General features: G+C 46.4%; 1 protein-coding gene across 6 annotated transcripts in view; it reads left to right on the top strand.

Moving 5' to 3' along the window:
- The window catches only part of LOC308221522 (uncharacterized protein), a 49,665-nt gene that overhangs the window by 13,852 nt on the left and 19,495 nt on the right, over positions 1-16,318 (top strand). For 4 of the 6 annotated variants that reach the window (XM_080618550.1, XM_080618549.1, XM_080618552.1 and 1 more), the window contains exons 3-4: positions 2,662-2,800; positions 11,868-12,397. In XM_080618550.1, the coding sequence (XP_080474676.1) occupies positions 12,310-12,397 (88 nt within the window). In that variant the 5' untranslated portion in view covers positions 2,662-2,800; positions 11,868-12,309. The remainder of the gene's footprint in view (positions 1-2,661; positions 2,801-11,867; positions 12,398-16,318) is intronic. The other 2 variants (XM_080618551.1, XM_080618553.1) reach the window with 1 other exon arrangement.

Raw genomic sequence — 16,318 nt, 5'->3', positions numbered from 1 at the left:
TGACAGTTGCGATGCATTCCAAGCCCCACAAGATAATGGTGAATTTTAATCACTGAAAGTGTCTCCATCCTCCTGTCTTTGTCACCCTTAAACGTTGCACCAGGGCAGTCTCTGCCTAATGCAGAAAGATGACTTAAATACCGCATCTGTGCTGTCAGGGTTTGCAGGTAACTGCTTTGCAGGGGCTTGGCTTGGTGCTTCCTTGGTGCTGCCATTGACAAACTGAGATGTCTCTTGTAATTCTAAAACTTTCCTCAGATGCTGAGAAAAGGATTAAAAATCTTTTATGGCCTTAAAGACCACAAGGACGTTTCTGACATGCACTGCAAATTCCCTGACAGAAATCATTCAATCCCCTGCTTCATTACTCCGTAAGCAAAGGCAGCCTTCCCAAGCTAGGACCGGTGTTGCCATGTGCCAGGGATGATGTGTTGCCAGCCAGTTCTGTTTGTATACATTCATGTGTTTTCTTGCCTTCCTAATGCAGGCTCATTTGTCTTGGAAAACACATTGCTTTCATTTTTATTTCCAGTGTGTAGTAACAGCTATCAAAAATATTTTGATACTTCTGTTTAACACTTCCAAGGCTGCAGAAAAAGCAAACCAAACCCAACTTTTCAACTCAGGTACTGATTGCTTTTCAAGCTAAAGAAAGGAGCAGGTATGTTACTGGCATTGTACAAAGCTTGTCTTGCCAATATACACCATGTGAGCCCTGAGTGAGCTTCGGAACACACTGCTTATAAATTCACTGTGACAGTGAAATCATCAGCGGCACTATGGGTCATCCTTTGCAGCTACCACCACGCTGATTTGTGTGCTGTCATGTTTGCTGCCTGAAAAAATAGCCTCTGTAGGTTTATTCTGAAAAGCTGTGCTCACATGTTTAGCTATGTTCTCGCATCTTGCATCTGAAAAGAGAGCTGTTTTCTTACACAGGCACAGTTCCGTGCGTACACGTATTTCAGAACATATTCCCTGTCTTAATGCCATTTCTTGAGTGGGTGCGATCCATCACCAGGGTCTCTGCTGTGGCCAAGCCCCATGGAGGGGCCGGTGTAACTGCAGCGTACAAGAATACTGTAAAGCAGAGTTGTGACTTACGCACCTTCCCCTTCTACCAGATTACACTTAGAGAGCCAGCTTTTAGGTATCCAAGGGGTAAATCCAAGAGCAATCCTTGCTGTGCTTCTTCAAGGGGACGGGAGCTGCTCTGGAAGTGGCTTTCAAATGTGCCTGTATGGTTTTAGTATCATTCCCACATAAAATTCCTTTCAGAGGCATTGCATATATGCTGCTTGTTGTGTAATGAAACATGAAGCACATGGGAGAGGTGATGCAGCCTTGAGCAAAACCACATTTGAGCCGTGGCCTGCCTGCATAGGGAGTCAGAGGTACCCGCAGTGTTTCTCTGCTGAGGTTCCCTGCCTCTCCAGCTGCCCTGATGCAGTCTTGTAAGCTTAGATGGCTCAGGAACGCTCTCTCCCTATGGATTTAAGTGATCGCTGAAGGTTTAAGTTTGTGCCTAAGCTCAGCCTGCCTCCACTCTTGGGACCTGGGAGGCTCCAGCAGCCTGGCAGTGCCCTGTCGGGGTCCCCATCTCTTGGAAACGCAGGCAGTCTACCTACAATCTCCAGAGCTCTGCTTTGTGTCCTCTGGATGCTTTCTCCTTAGAAAGCGCTGGCTGCTGCCGTGTCTTCTTCATCGACCTCCTGCCATGAAGGGTCTACATTACCCCCGAGGTGGGCATTTGCTGTAGGTCTGGCACGGACGAGCCTTCCCAGCACGCAGAGCTGAAGCCTTCCACAGGTACCCCGAGAGAGACCCTTCTCCTGTGGGGACACCCTCCGGCAGCGCCGGCGCCTCATCCCGCTCCGGACACCCCGCCCGGGAGAGCAGACAGAGCTTCAGGGGCTCTGGCAGCAGGTGACCCACCTGCGGGGGGAGGCCGCGCCGGTGTCCGAGCGCGGGGGGAGCTGCCCTCGGTGATATAAGGAAAGCAAGTGCCTGGAAAACATAGGATTAAAATACTTTTAACTTAATTTAGGTCTCAGATAGAGAACAACGTTTGTGTTGTAAGCCTGTGGTGTCATAACAGAATTTAATAGTCTTACTAACAAGAGTGAATTATTTCTTACCATCCTTCTAATTATCAGATTGGAGACAGTGACTCCCAAACATCTGCTAGCTTAGGATACTCCTTGTCTGCCCATCCTGTTCTGCTTGCAGTAGATTTTGTACGAAGGCCACACTGGTCTGAATCTTTGCCAGCAATCAGAAACTTACAGATAGGGCTGGTTTCAGCTGGTTTTGTGATTACTGGGGCATCCCACTGTGCCAAAGGTGAAAAGTGAGGAAGACTGCTTACTTCATCTTGAAGAGCCCTGCCCACAACCATCGGAGGGCAGTGTGCAAGCGCCAAAAGGGAGGAGACTTATGATAATGAGTACCTAAAGTAATTGTAATATCACCGCCTGCTCTCTCTGGGGAACCTAATGAATATGCATGTTTGTGTGTAATAAATATCTGCTTGCTTAACCCCTCGGTGTGCAAGTTAGGAGGAGCGGTCCCCCTTTCACCCGGTGCCCTAATAAACATACCTGCTTTATAACTCTCTTTGAGTTGTAGAGTCTGATTCTGTGCTTCTATTTGGCACCCCAGATGGGACAATCTCTGCCCGGCTGTGGGACCTACTGAGGACGGGACTCCTCTGGGCACCCCCGAGATTTCTTGGGAGGACTCCCCCACTCACTCAGATCACCGCAGGGGCAGACAAGGACCATCACCAGTGAATCATCAGGTATGTTTAAACCAGGTAAAGGGGATACCCGTAAGTCATACTGAGACGTCCTACGTGAGGTAAAGAGCACGGGTGCTCGCCCCATGGGTTAGTTTGGTTTGATAGGTTATCGATCCAAGGGTAACTGTACTAACGGCTTTATGAGCCTTTGGCAAGTAAACACTGGCTTAAGGTTTCTGTCTTACAATTATTGGCTTAGACGACATTCTGTGTGAAGTGGGTGACTGAGAGACGGGCCCTTGTGTGAATGAGTGTTTTGTGTGAGTGAGATGTGGCATAGCTACGAAGGGAGTGTGGAGTCCTGATCCGCGGTTCCGTGTTCTCTGTGAGGAGAGCGGCCGGAGACAGACAAAGTGTGTATGTCTCATGAAATTGAACCTATTGTTGAGTTTTGGTGTCCTATCCACCGTGATATTGTGTGTGAACCAGTTTTCGTCTTTGAATGGTTTGTTTGTGAGGATAAAGTGTCAGTGAAATTTGGTTGGGATTTTTCGTGTGTTAATTGCCCGGGAAATTGGTCCGACTGGGACCGGATTGAACGTTCGTGTGAATTAGTACGAGCAGTTTGTGGAAATCTGGGAGAACTAAAGAGCCAGTAGAGCAATATGGGGGTTAATTGTCAGAGTAGTGTTCAAGCTCGCTGGCACGGGGCTGGAACTAGCCCTTGCCCTATCTGTCATCACTGTTGTTTGTATATCCAAGCTAAGTGTCGTGCTTGTTCAAAATATATTATCCCTTTTGGTGGGAGACAAGCGGTTTCTATACAGAACTGTTTGGAATTTGGGTGTATCCGTTGTGGGTGCCGCACTCCGTTACACCTTTTCCTCTGGGTAAGATGTTATTGTTGTAGGCTAACCGTGTCGTATATCTTTAAAGGACTACAATGGGAGGACATCAGGACAACAGAGTGGGGGAATTCTCAGAAAGAGCCCGTTAGGTTGCATTTTAGCTCATTAGAAAGATATAGGGGTGCCACCGGGAGGAATTGTGAATAAGAAAACCCTGATCAAATGTTGTAATCAGTGGTGGCCTTTATGTAAATTGGAAGATGGGGAAAAGTGTCCCTTCAATGGAACTTTGAATTATACTACCTTATTACAATTAATGTTATTTTTGAGACGACAAGGAAAATGGGATGAAGTTTCATATGCTGATATGTTCTTTACCCTTCGGAATCATCCTGAATGGCAGACAGAATGTGGGCTGGGGCCTCCGCAAGACCCGATGGTGTTGGCTCTGGAGAAGGGTAATAGAAATGGAAGTTAAAGAGATGTTGTTCGGCATGTAAGTATAGGGCAGAGCTGTACCAGACTGGGAGAGGTAGGGGACCCTGGAGCTGGGGATTTACCAGAATATTATAAAACACCCGTGAGACAGGAACCACCACAAGAGGAAGGTGGGGATTCCGAATCAGACATCCCTCCAGGCAGTCCAGTATCCTCTCATACCCAAGGAAGGCAAGGGCAGGAAATACTGCAAGCAGAACAGGATGGGCAGACAAGGAGTATCCTAAGCTAGCAGATGTTCGGGAGCCAGTGTCTCCAAACTAACTGATAATTAGAAGGATGGTAAGAAATAATTCACTCATGTTACTAAGACTACTGAATTGTGTTATTGATACAGGGGGCTTGATATAAGAAACGCTAGCGCCTGGAAGTCTGTGGAATTTAGGGGTCCCACTAAACATGAATTGTCTTCTACATCCTCCTTATCAGTTAACCATTCTTCTCCTTCTCCTCACCACATCTACATATCAGTTGCTCATTCTTCTCTACTTATCAGTTAATCCAAAGACAGACAGATATGGCTGTGTCTTACGAAACTCTGGCGGGGGGGGGGGGGGAATTATAGTCTCCCAATCGGTTATTCTTTGGGACCAGAAATAAAACGATTACTTTGTGGAGTAAGCCACAAAGTCCCGGAGGACCACCGGGAAGTTAGAAAGGGAAAACTGGGAAAGGATTTGTAAAAAAAAAAGTATCAGAGAAATTTGAGGAGGCGTGGTTAAAAAGAAGAAGATAAAATGGGAACAAACCAAAGTAAGGAAATATTAAGAAAAAGCCCCTTAGGGTGTATTTTGGTACATTGGAAAGAAATTACAGGACCTGGGGGCACGGAAAACAAGAGAACCCTAATTAAGTACTGTAATCAATGGTGGCCTCTCTATAAATTAGAAGATGGGGCGAAGTGGCCACTTAATGGGACATTGGACTATAATACTATGTTACAACTAATGTTATTTTTAAGGAGGGAAGGGAAGTGGGATGAAGTATCATATGCAGATATGTTCTTCACTCTCCGAAACCACACAGAATGGCAAAGAGCCTGTGGAATGATACCGCCCCAGGATCCCTTGGTGATGGCCCTGGAAAGGGATGGGAGAGGAAATAGAAACAAGCCCAAACGATGTTGTTCATCATGCGATATTGGTCAAAGGTGCACTAAACAGGATAAAATTCACCACGATACAGAGCAGGAATTAGTAGATATAGTCAAACCCCCACCAAAAAGACGGGAGAGTATGGATTCGGATGATGCTGTTACTTCTCCAGGCAGTCCGGTCTCCTCGCGAACCCGGCAGAAGCCTGTCCTGCAGGCACCTCTTAGAGAGGCAACAGGACCTGAAGGAACCACAATGCTAATTAGAGTACCCTTTTCTACCCTGGATCTAGAAGCATGGAAAAAGGTTGCAAAAGATTACCGTAATGACCCTGTCGGTGTTACAAGGCATTTGCAATTTCTAGTGAAACAACACAATCCAGATTGGAATGACATACAGTTGCTGCTAGAAGCAATGACAGAAACGGAGAAACAATTAATATTAAAAACAGCAGGGGATCTAGCTGAGGACTACTATCGAGCGAAACGACAGGATGTAAAGGAATTTTTTCCGCTCCAAGATCCTAAGTGGGACCCAAATCGATCAGCAGAGCGGGAAAAACTGCAGGCATACCAAGAATGGATTGTTAAAGGGGTAGAAAGGGCCATCCCGAAAACTATAAATTGGTCAGTCTTGTATGAGGTAAAACAGGGCCCTTCAGAATCGCCATCCGAATTCCTAGATCGCTTAAGGGAAACAATGCGCCGTAATACACCACTAGATCCGGGCTCAGAGGTGGGAATACAGCAATTAGTATCTCTCTTTTTGGGACAATCTACGGGGGATATTAGGAAAAAACTTCCAAAACTACGACCAACGGAGGGAAGAAATTTAGAAGTTCCCTTGGATGAAGCATGGCGAGTATTTAGTAATCGAGAGGAAAGTTACAAACAAGGAATGCGGAGATTAGTGGCAGTGGTGGAAGAAGGGGGAAGAAGGGAACAAAAACAAGGGCCTCGACTAGGCAAAGATCAGTGTGCATTGTGCAAGAAATTTGGACATTGGAAAAGTGAGTGTCCGGAAAATAAAAGAAACTGCCGTACAAACAAAATCAGAAAGGGGAGAATGATTGCACATGTGAAAGAAGAATGACGGGAACCGGGGGAATCTTCCCTAGCAGATCCACTGGTTATAATGAAGCTAGGGGATGAAGAGGAAGTGGAATTTTTGATTGACACGGGCGCAACATATTCGGTTTTAAATAAAGCCCTGATACCTTTAGGGAATGAATATATTACTGTAAAAGGGGCAACTGGCCAAAGTGAAAAGGCGTATTTTTGTAAACCATTAAAATACCAATTAGGGAAACAATGGGGCATTCACAAATTTTTATATATGCCCAACTCCCCAAAAGCCCTCTTGGGAAGGGATTTATTAGAACAATTGGGGGCAGTTATCACCTTCAATGAAGGTGAGATCACCTTAAAGGTAAATGACCAGCAATACATAGAAGTACTAAGTTTAACTTTAGTTACACACCAAACAGAGGAAAAGATTAGAGAGGATGTATTAGACCAAGTATTTCCAGGTGTATGGGCTACAGATATACCTGGAAAAGCCAAAAACGCACCCCCGATACAGGTCAAGCTCAAGAAAGGGAAACAGGCAGTTAGGATCAAACAATACCCTTTGAAAAAGGAAGACAGGGAAGGAATCTGCCCGATAATTGAAAACTTCTTGCAGATAGGGCTATTAAAGGAGTGCCAGTCTGATTTTAACACCCCTATTTTACCAGTCCGTAAACCTGACGGGACATACCGGATAGTACAGGACTTAAGAGCTGTCAACAAAGTAACCGAAGATCTTTACCCTGTGGTAGCAAATCCATATACCTTGTTAACATGCCTAGCACCAGAGCTAACTTGGTTTACTGTTTTAGATTTGAAAGATGCCTTCTTTTGCCTCCCTCTCCACGAAGCCAGCCAGAAAATCTTTGCATTTGAATGGGAAAACCCTAGGAGTGGACGCAGAACTCACCTCACATGGACGGTGCTGCCTCAGGGATTCAAAAACAGCCCCACTCTGTTTGGAGAACAACTGGCAAAAGATCTAGAATCCTGGGAGGCCCCACCTGAAGAAGGAAAACTATTGCAGTACGTAGATGACATCTTAATCGCTACCCAAACAGAAAAAGCCTGTGTGGCCTGGACGGTAAGCCTTTTAAACTTTTTGGGACTTCAGGGATACAGAGTATCCAAGAAAAAGGCCCAAATAGTGAAACAAAAGGTAATTTATTTGGGCTATGAGATAAGTGCTGGACAGCGAACTTTGGGACGGAGCCGTAAAGAGGCAATATGCCAGACCCCAAAACCTCAGACAATAAAAGAACTACGAACCTTCCTGGGAATGACAGGATGGTGTAGGCTGTGGATTTACAACTATGGGTTACATGTAAAGCCTCTATATGCACTCATTGCTGATGGTAACAGAGATCTTCAATGGACAAAAGAGGCTACTCAAGCCTTCAACCAACTAAAGAATGCTCTCATGTCAGCTCCGGCCCTAGGACTTCCAGACGTGAGTAAACCATTCTTTTTGTTTTCTCACGAGAAACAGGGAATTGCCTTGGGAACACTAGCTCAGGACTTGGGCCCATATCGGCGAGCAGTTGCTTATTTTTCTAAGCAATTGGACTCTACGGCTAAAGGGTGGCCTGGGTGCCTTAGAGCAGTGGCGGCAGTCGTGCTGAATGTCCAAGAAGCACGCAAATTCACCCTGGGCCAGAAAATAACAGTGTTAGTGTCCCATACAGTGTCTGCAGTACTGGAAGTAAAAGGCGGACATTGGCTCTCCCATCAGAGGTTCCTGAGATATCAAGCCATCCTGGTGGAACAAGATGATATAGAAATAGTAACAACTAACATTGTCAATCCAGCTTCTTTTCTCAGCAGAAACGAAGGAGAACCTATACATCATGACTGTCTGAAAACCACTGAGGACACATACTCCAGCCGTCCAGACCTGAAAGATACCCCTTTGGACAACGCAGAAACCTGGTTTACTGATGGAAGCAGCTATGTCATCAGTGGGAAACGACACGCTGGATATGCGATCACCACTTGCAGAGAAGTAATAGAATCTGGACCACTACCAATGAACACTTCCGCACAAAAGGCAGAACTGATCGCACTAATTAGAGCTTTAGAACTAGCAAAAGGAAAGGATATAAACATCTATACAGACTCAAGATACGCATTTGGAGTTGTGCATGCACATGGAGCCATCTGGAAAGAAAGAGGACTGTTGAATTCGCACGGAAAAAACATCAAACATGCATAAGAGGTAGTGAGATTGTTGGAAGCAGTCCAACTACCTGAGAAGGTAGCAATTATGCACATTAAGGCACACCAGAAGGTGAGTTCGAAGCAGGAAGAAGGAAATGAGCTGGCGGACAGAGAGGCAAAGGCAGCAAAAGGAGAGGTAATTATTGAAGGAGCCCTAATTTCTGATGGGAAAATTCCTTTGGAAGGTAAGCCAAATTACAGTAAGGAGGATCAGAAACTAATTACAGATCAGGATGGAATACTAAATAAGGAGGGGTGGGCTCGCACACCGGAAGGGAAAATAGTTGTCCCCTCTTCTTTGTTATGGGCATTAGTAAGAAATGAGCATCAGAAAACACACTGGGGAGTGGATGCCTTACATAAGTATCTACTAAACAAAATCATGGCTAGAAATTTGTATGCTACCATTCAACAAGTAACTCAACAATGTGACCTTTGCCTTCAAACAAACCCCCAAAATACCCCCAAACTTAAAATAGGTCAAATTGGAAGAGGTAATGGACCAGGTCAACAATGGCAGATCGGCTTCACAGAACTGCCACGAAAAGGGGGGTATAGACATTTGTTAGTCCTAACAGACACCTTTTCAGGTTGGCCAGAAGCCTTTCCAACAAGAAGTGCAAAGGCTCGGGAGGTAACTAAGATATTGTTACAGGAGATAATACCACGATACGGAGTTCCAGCCACTATATCTTCAGACAGAGGACCACATTTTATTTCAAATGTGGTACAACAAATTAACAAACATTTAGGTATCGATTGGCAACTTCATACTCCCTACCACCCTCAGTCAAGTGGTCAGGTGGAGAAAATGAACCATTTAATTAAACAACAAATTGTGAAATTGGGTCAGGAGGCCAGTCTACCTTGGCCCAGGCACTTCCATTAGCTCTGCTGAGAATTCAAACTAAACCAAGAACTCGAGAAGGATTAAGTCCTTTCGAAATTCTGTATGGAAGACCATATGGGGTTCAACAGGGAACGTCTCCCCAAGTGGGAGAAGAAACTATGAATAACTATGTAATAGAGCTAGGAAAACAACTCAGAAAAATTGAAAAACATGTGGCTGGAACTCGAAGCAGAGGACTGGATAGTCCCGTACATAACATACAACCTGGAGACTATGTGTATATAAAATCTTTCAGACCCACGGGGGAAGAAGATCTCGAGCCAAGGTGGAAAGGGCCATTCCAAGTACTACTCACAGCTTTCACAGCTATCAAAATTAAAGAACAAAACGCCTGGATTCATCATACTCGAGTCAAGAAGGCTCCAAAGGCTCCTTGGAAAATTACATCAAGTGGTAATAACGGACTGAAACTAAAACTAACTCGTGAAAAATAGAGTGTTCTATGGATGTTAGTATAATGTTATGATTGTAATCAGAATATACGCCTGGGTATCACTTACTACCTGGATAAGCTTGCATAGCTAGTTAAAATGAAATTGCTATTTATATTAACCCCTTATATCCATACCATGGTCCAAGCCATAGAAAAAGAAACATCAATACTGGGGTCAAACACAAATATTTGGCTCACATGCGCAAACAAAATGGGGGTTACTGATTTCTGTTTGACCTTGGCACGGGTGGGAAATCCTTTTCAAACATGCTTAATTGGTGTACCATACCTGAGTCCCTTTGATTTTCGGGGATGGGTAAGGGATGACTCGATTCTAAATTTTACCAAGGTGACCGAAACGGTCAAAAGGGCTCGAGGAACCAGTTGGACAGTTGCGTCAGCCCAAACGGGTGGAATAATAAAATACTTAAACCATTCCACTATCCCGATGCAAGAACTCCAACTCCTGGGATCTGACAGAACCAATCAGAGCTGCATAACTTTTAGTACATGGTCAAACGAAGTCCCTGAGACTAAAGTAACTACCGGGAAGACATGGTATCATAATATAACCGCTTACTGCTCAGGATCATCTCCAGTGTTACGATACAATGATGAAATACCCAAAGCTCTACCCCAGGATATTTCTTGATATGTGGAGGCCGTGCATGGCCAGGAATTCCTTCCAAACCTTTTGGGGGACTATGTTATCTAGGTAAATTGTCCCTGTTTGCAGCCTCCAAAAGACATTTAGTCCAAGACATAAAAAACAGCCTCCGTAGAGACAAACGATCCATTGAGCAATTAGGCCCGAATTGTGATTCTACTTTAAACCTTTGGAACCACACAGCAAGATTTTTGGCAGCGTTATTTGTACCAAATTTAGCTGCCGGAAAAGCACTGGCAGACATACATCACTTAGCATGCTGGGCAGCTAAACAGTTAAATATAACTTCAGATGTGATATCCTCACTTGCCACAGACCTAGATAGCGTGAGACACGCATCTTTACAAAATCGAGCAGCAATTGATTTCTTATTATTAGCCCATGGACATGGGTGTGAGGATTTCGAAGGTATGTGCTGCATGAACTTATCTGATCATTCTGAATCAATTCATGCTAAGCTACGAAAATTACAGGAAAATATGCAAGAGCTTAGAATTGTTGGAGGCGGACTGGATAAATGGCTAAATAGCCTAGGAATTACTGGATGGTTCAAGGACATACTTAAACAAGGTCTTCTAATCTTAGTGATAGTATTATTCATTTTAATGATTGTACCGTGTGTAATACAATATATATTGAAGTTATTCCATAAATCAATAGAAGGAACATGGATAGCTCTGTTGTAAATAATAATCATTAAATAGTAAAAGAATTTACTCACTTTATAGAAAAGGGGGGACTGATACAGGGGGCTTGATATAAGAAACGCTAGCGCCTGGAAGTCTGTGGAATTTAGGGGTCCCACTAAACATGAATTGTCTTCTACATCCTCCTTATCAGTTAACCATTCTTCTCCTTCTCCTCACCACATCTACATATCAGTTGCTCATTCTTCTCTACTTATCAGTTAATCCAAAGACAGACAGATATGGCTGGTTTCAGCTACTTGTGTAATCACTGGGGCATCCAGATGTGACAAAGGTGAAAAGTTTAAGAAGAGGAAGACTCGTTTACTTCATCCTGAAGACCCCTGCCCACAAGAGGAAGACTCATTTACTTCATCCTGAGACCCTCACCCATGACCATGGGGAGGCACTGCGCATGTGCAAAGGACTTTTTAGCTCATTATAATACGAAGCGGGGATAGATCATGAATATGTATAGGCGTGTAACTTTGGAGGATAAATGTAGCGGGAAAACGACACTGAGGTGTGCATACTTTGAAGGAGCGATCCCGATGCACCTCAGCGCTGAATAAAAGCATACCTACTTTACAAGTTTTACGACTTGTCGAGTCTCTCCGCGTATCATTATGACACCACAGGCTTACAATGCAAACATTGTTCTCTAGCTTAGACCTAAGTTAAAAGTATTTTAACCCTATGTTTTCCAGGCACTTGCTTTCCTTACAGCACTCGGTACCGACAGGCCCGCGGGGCCCCGCCGTAGGACGCCACCATCGCCACCGGCAGCCCAGCGCCGCCATCTTCCTCCCTTCTCGGACGCGAAGGCACCGCCCGCCGCTGGTCGCTGCCGTCACGTGGCAGCGCCCCCTGGTGCGCCGGTCCAGCCGCTGAGGGCGGGCCTGGCCGGGCCGCAGGGACCGGGGCCTGACCCGGTAGGGCTTGGCCCGGAAGCCCGCCCCTCGCGGCCGCGTGAGCTTCCGTGGCAGGGGAGTGCTGCGGGGCCCGGTGCTCTCCGCTGCACGCGCCCTGGAGCCGGGGTCCCTGCTCGGCGCGGAGCCGGTGGCTCCCGAGCCGCGCCGCTGGTAGCGGGCGGTGAAAGCCCAGCTCGCCTGACCCTCTTGGTTTGTTTCCCCGGAGCTGGAGCCGGAGATGATCATCCACATGGATCAGAAGGAGGAACTGCGGTTGTGCCGTCTCCGCTCCTGCGAAGGGAAGACTGCTGTGAGCGGCAGCTCAGGTAAGGGCCATCAGCGTGAACCCGTCATGAGAAACGGTGCTCCAGGAGCACCAGCGCCCACAGGATGTACAAGGGCGGCGGTGCTGGGTTGGAGCAGGGCCCGTGCAGCTTCACCTGCTGCCTGTGACGAGGGTATTCATAGCGCCACAGGCCACCAGGCTGGGAGGGATCTCAAGGATCATCCGGTGCAACTTTTCCAGGCAGAGCATGCCCTGGACTGGATGTCGCAGTGCCCTGCCCAGCTGAGTCTTTAAAGTGTCCAGCACTGGGGAGTGCACCGCTTCCCTGGGGAGATTATTCCAATGGCTGGTTGTTCTCACTGGGAGAAATTTTCCTCTTGTGTCCAACCAGAATCTCCCCAGGAGTAAGTTGTGCCCCTCGTCTTTTCCATGTGACTCCTTGTGGAAAGGGAGCCTCCGTCTTCTTCATAGCCACCCTTAAATACTGGACTGTGGTGGTCAGGTCTCCCCTGAGCCTTCTTTTCTGTAGGCAGAACAAGCCCAGCTCTCTCAGCCTTTCCTCATACAGCAGGCTGCCCAGCCTTTGATCAAGACCCAGAGAAGGGCAGACAAGCAGTGATGTGTCCCTGTATCCTTTCACAGGCCTGCGCCGTCTGTGGCTTCAGAAGCTCCTGAACTAGACACGTAATGTCTCAAGATCTGTCTTCTTGCCTTTTCAAGCTGCGCCCATTGTAGCATCCGTGGCAGCTTGCAGCAAGGAGTTCCACAGCTTATTTAGGTGCTTGATGAATTGCTGCCTCCTTTAGTTTGCTTTGAAAGTGCCTTTTACTGCTGCCAGGAGTTCTTAATTTAGAAGAGATGGTGCAGGATAGATGCCAAACCACCCCACAGGCCACTTGTGTTTTTATAGTCCTCTGTGATACCCCCTATCAGCTGTACCTTTTCCCAGCAGAATGGGCAGTTCACTCATCTCCTATACAGAAGCTGTTCTGTGCCTCTGATGGTTCCTGTCATGCCTCTATCTTCCTCAGCTCTATCAGAGTGTCTCTGACATGGGGGATCCGTCCTCCCCCTTGCACACAGTCAGAATGTGAGGTTTGAGCAGCAAGGCAGAATTACGTTCTCTTTTCTTCCCTATTTTTTCCCCCCGGCACTCATTGATGCTTGACTGGCTGTGTTGTGTGCCTAGGAGCTGCAGTTTTCACCCAGCTGCTCAGACTCCAAGGTGCTAATGCTGGATGATATGAAGAACATTCTAGGCCCATCGTGGTGTAAGTGCAAGCTGTAGAGGCTGTTCTCCTCTGAAGGTCTTTGTTTGCCTGCTGTGAACATCCCTGTCACCTGGTTGGTCAGTATCTTAAGTTTCTGCCATAGTTTTAGTCAGCCTTTGTGTCTTTAACCCTGAGGAACACAAAATCATCAGCAAATGTTTCCACCTCCCTTTTCCCTTCCTTACTGCCCTGTGAGCTTCATTCATCCTACAGCAGCTTAGTTTCTTTACCAGTTTTGGTGAAGAATGAATGTCTTTTGGGATGCCTTTGGACCCCACATGTCCCTTTTGATAAAACTGGGGCCATCTCTGAAGAACTCCGAGTGGTTTGTGAAGTGAGACATCTCTTTCCAAAGGCCGTGCCAGGTCTTCCCCAGGCTGTCCTCTCGCCATCTGTCCATTAAGTCTTTTACTCAGATTTCTGTTTGTTTGCTCAGAATGTTGGGCCCCAGATCTCCCCTCCACCCCTTTCTGTGGCATCACATCAGCCACCTCCAGTCCCAACAGTGAGGTACCGGAGTCAGAAGTCCAGCAGCTTACTCTGCTTACCTGGAGCTTGCCTTGTAGCTATAGCACTGGCACTCTTGGGAATATCAGAGGTCTTGCCATCAACTCAAATTGGCATGTGCTGAGGAACAACCACATTCTTCATGTCTCTCTTGTTTATTCATTTTTGCCAGTTCAGCCTTATGCTTCTAGTATTAATTCCTCCTCATTGTGAACTTGCTCTCCTTCCACTTGAAATACTTCCAGTGAGTTCGTGTCTTGGTTTAGTTCAAACTCTTTACAGACAGTGTGTCCTAGTTGCCAGTGAAGGTACCTGGTAGCTCAGAAGTAACAGAAATGATTGTAGAAGCACTAGAGCCGTGACAATAATTGTAAAAAGAAGCTTGACACTCCTCATCTTCCCCCAAAAGTATAGAACACCATAGAAAACTTAATTGTCACGTACTTCTGAAGGCTTTTTCAAGGTCTATGTAAAGAACCAAAATTCTGTGTAAGTGCCAAAGTTAGCATCTCTTTGGGCACAACGGCAACAGAACAACTTTGCTAGCTCCACTGTCTACTCAGTACGTCTGACGAACTTGTCAAGAGCTTCATGCTGGCCTGCCAGGAACATCCTCTTTCCATCCTGTCTGTGGATATCACCTTTCTCTTTTCCTCGAGTCCTGGCTGGAGTAGCTGCAGAGAAATGGAAATGCCTTTGTGGTAACTAGCAAAATTGCATTTTCTGTTCCTCTCAAGGGATGGTTTTAATGAAAACTGTGTGAGGGAAGAAGTGGCATCACTGCCACAGCAAGCTGCCGGAGAAGGTATCTTAGGAGTTCACTGTGAAATCATATTGTGATGTTTTCTTGTGCTTCCCAGAAAGAGGAAGATGAAATATGTACATATATCAGTCTGAGGTTGAACTTCTAGACTCTCCTTCCTTTATTGCACACTTATGGTTCAGTAGCAACTCACGTCTTCCATGGCCTGCACTTCCTTATCACAGCTCTGCCAGACCACAGGAGGTGCCTGTGGTTTGTACAGCAATCCCATGTGACCGATATGGTACTGGTTTATTTCATAAGAGTGTTCAGAGACCCACAAGATATCTGTTGAATCTTTAAGCAGATCTGGAGATGTGCTTTGTGTGCATGTCACGCAGGTCCTGTCTTGCTCATTCAGCCTGCAAAGAGCTGTGTTTCCTGTGGACAGCAAAAGGCACAGCATTGTTGGGAGCACGTGGTTCTGAACCTGCTACATGCTCATCAAACCACATTCAGAGCAGTGGGCTGGAAGGAGTCGCTGCTCTCTGTGAACACCCTAGAAACCAGCACAAGCCCCTTGTCTTGAACAGGCTTTCAGGTGAGCTGGGGTCTGCGCAGCGAACATTCATAGCAGTAACGCTTCTGCAAGACTTTATATACATAAGAGGGCAGGGATTTGTTCATTGCCTGTGTCCCAGGAGCCATTCATAACTGTTCAGCTAGCGTTAATTTGACTTGCACCTACCTTCATCTTCTACCTGTGTTAGATTTCCTCAGTGCATAATCGGGAACCAGCCATGGGGGATCTTCAGTTCACCCACCACGTTGCACAACGGATTTGTTCTGCACCAGTGAAAGCATAAGGTTAATTTGCTTCTGCTCCAAGACTGGCATAAGCCAGGCTCCAGGCGGTCTCCATGTCTCATGCCTCATGCATCTTCTCTTTCTCTGCAGTACCAGCAGCACAAGAGCACGGAGATTACTGTTGCAACCCAAGTAATGTTCTGCTGAACAAGGCAGTTCTTTATGGCCTAACTCTGGCTCCCAGTTCAACTTTTAGTAACATCCTGTGGAGACAAGCAGAGAGAGCTGGGCTTGTTGAGCCTGGAGAAGAGAAGGCTCTGGGGAGATCATAGAGCAGCTTCCAGCACCTAAAGGGCCCAACAAGGAATGTGGAGAGGGGCTTTTGACAGGAGCAGGTAGGGACAGGACAAGGCGGAATGGCTTTAAACTGAGAGAGGGGAGATTTAGGCAAGGTGAAAGAAGTTCTTCCCTGTGAGGATGCTGAGGCGCTGGCACAGGTTGCCCAGAGGAGCTGTGGCTGCCCCATTCCTGGCAGTGTTCAAGGCCAGGTTGGATGGGGCTTGCAGCAACCTGGTCTAGTGCAAGGTGCCTGTGCACATGGCAGGAGGCTGGAACTGGGTGTGATCTGTAAGGT

This window comes from Psittacula echo (genome assembly GCF_963264785.1).
Source record: "Psittacula echo genome assembly, chromosome: 5".
NCBI classification, from domain to species: Eukaryota; Metazoa; Chordata; class Aves; order Psittaciformes; family Psittacidae; genus Psittacula; species Psittacula echo.
This window is presented reverse-complemented; position numbering and strand designations above follow the sequence as displayed.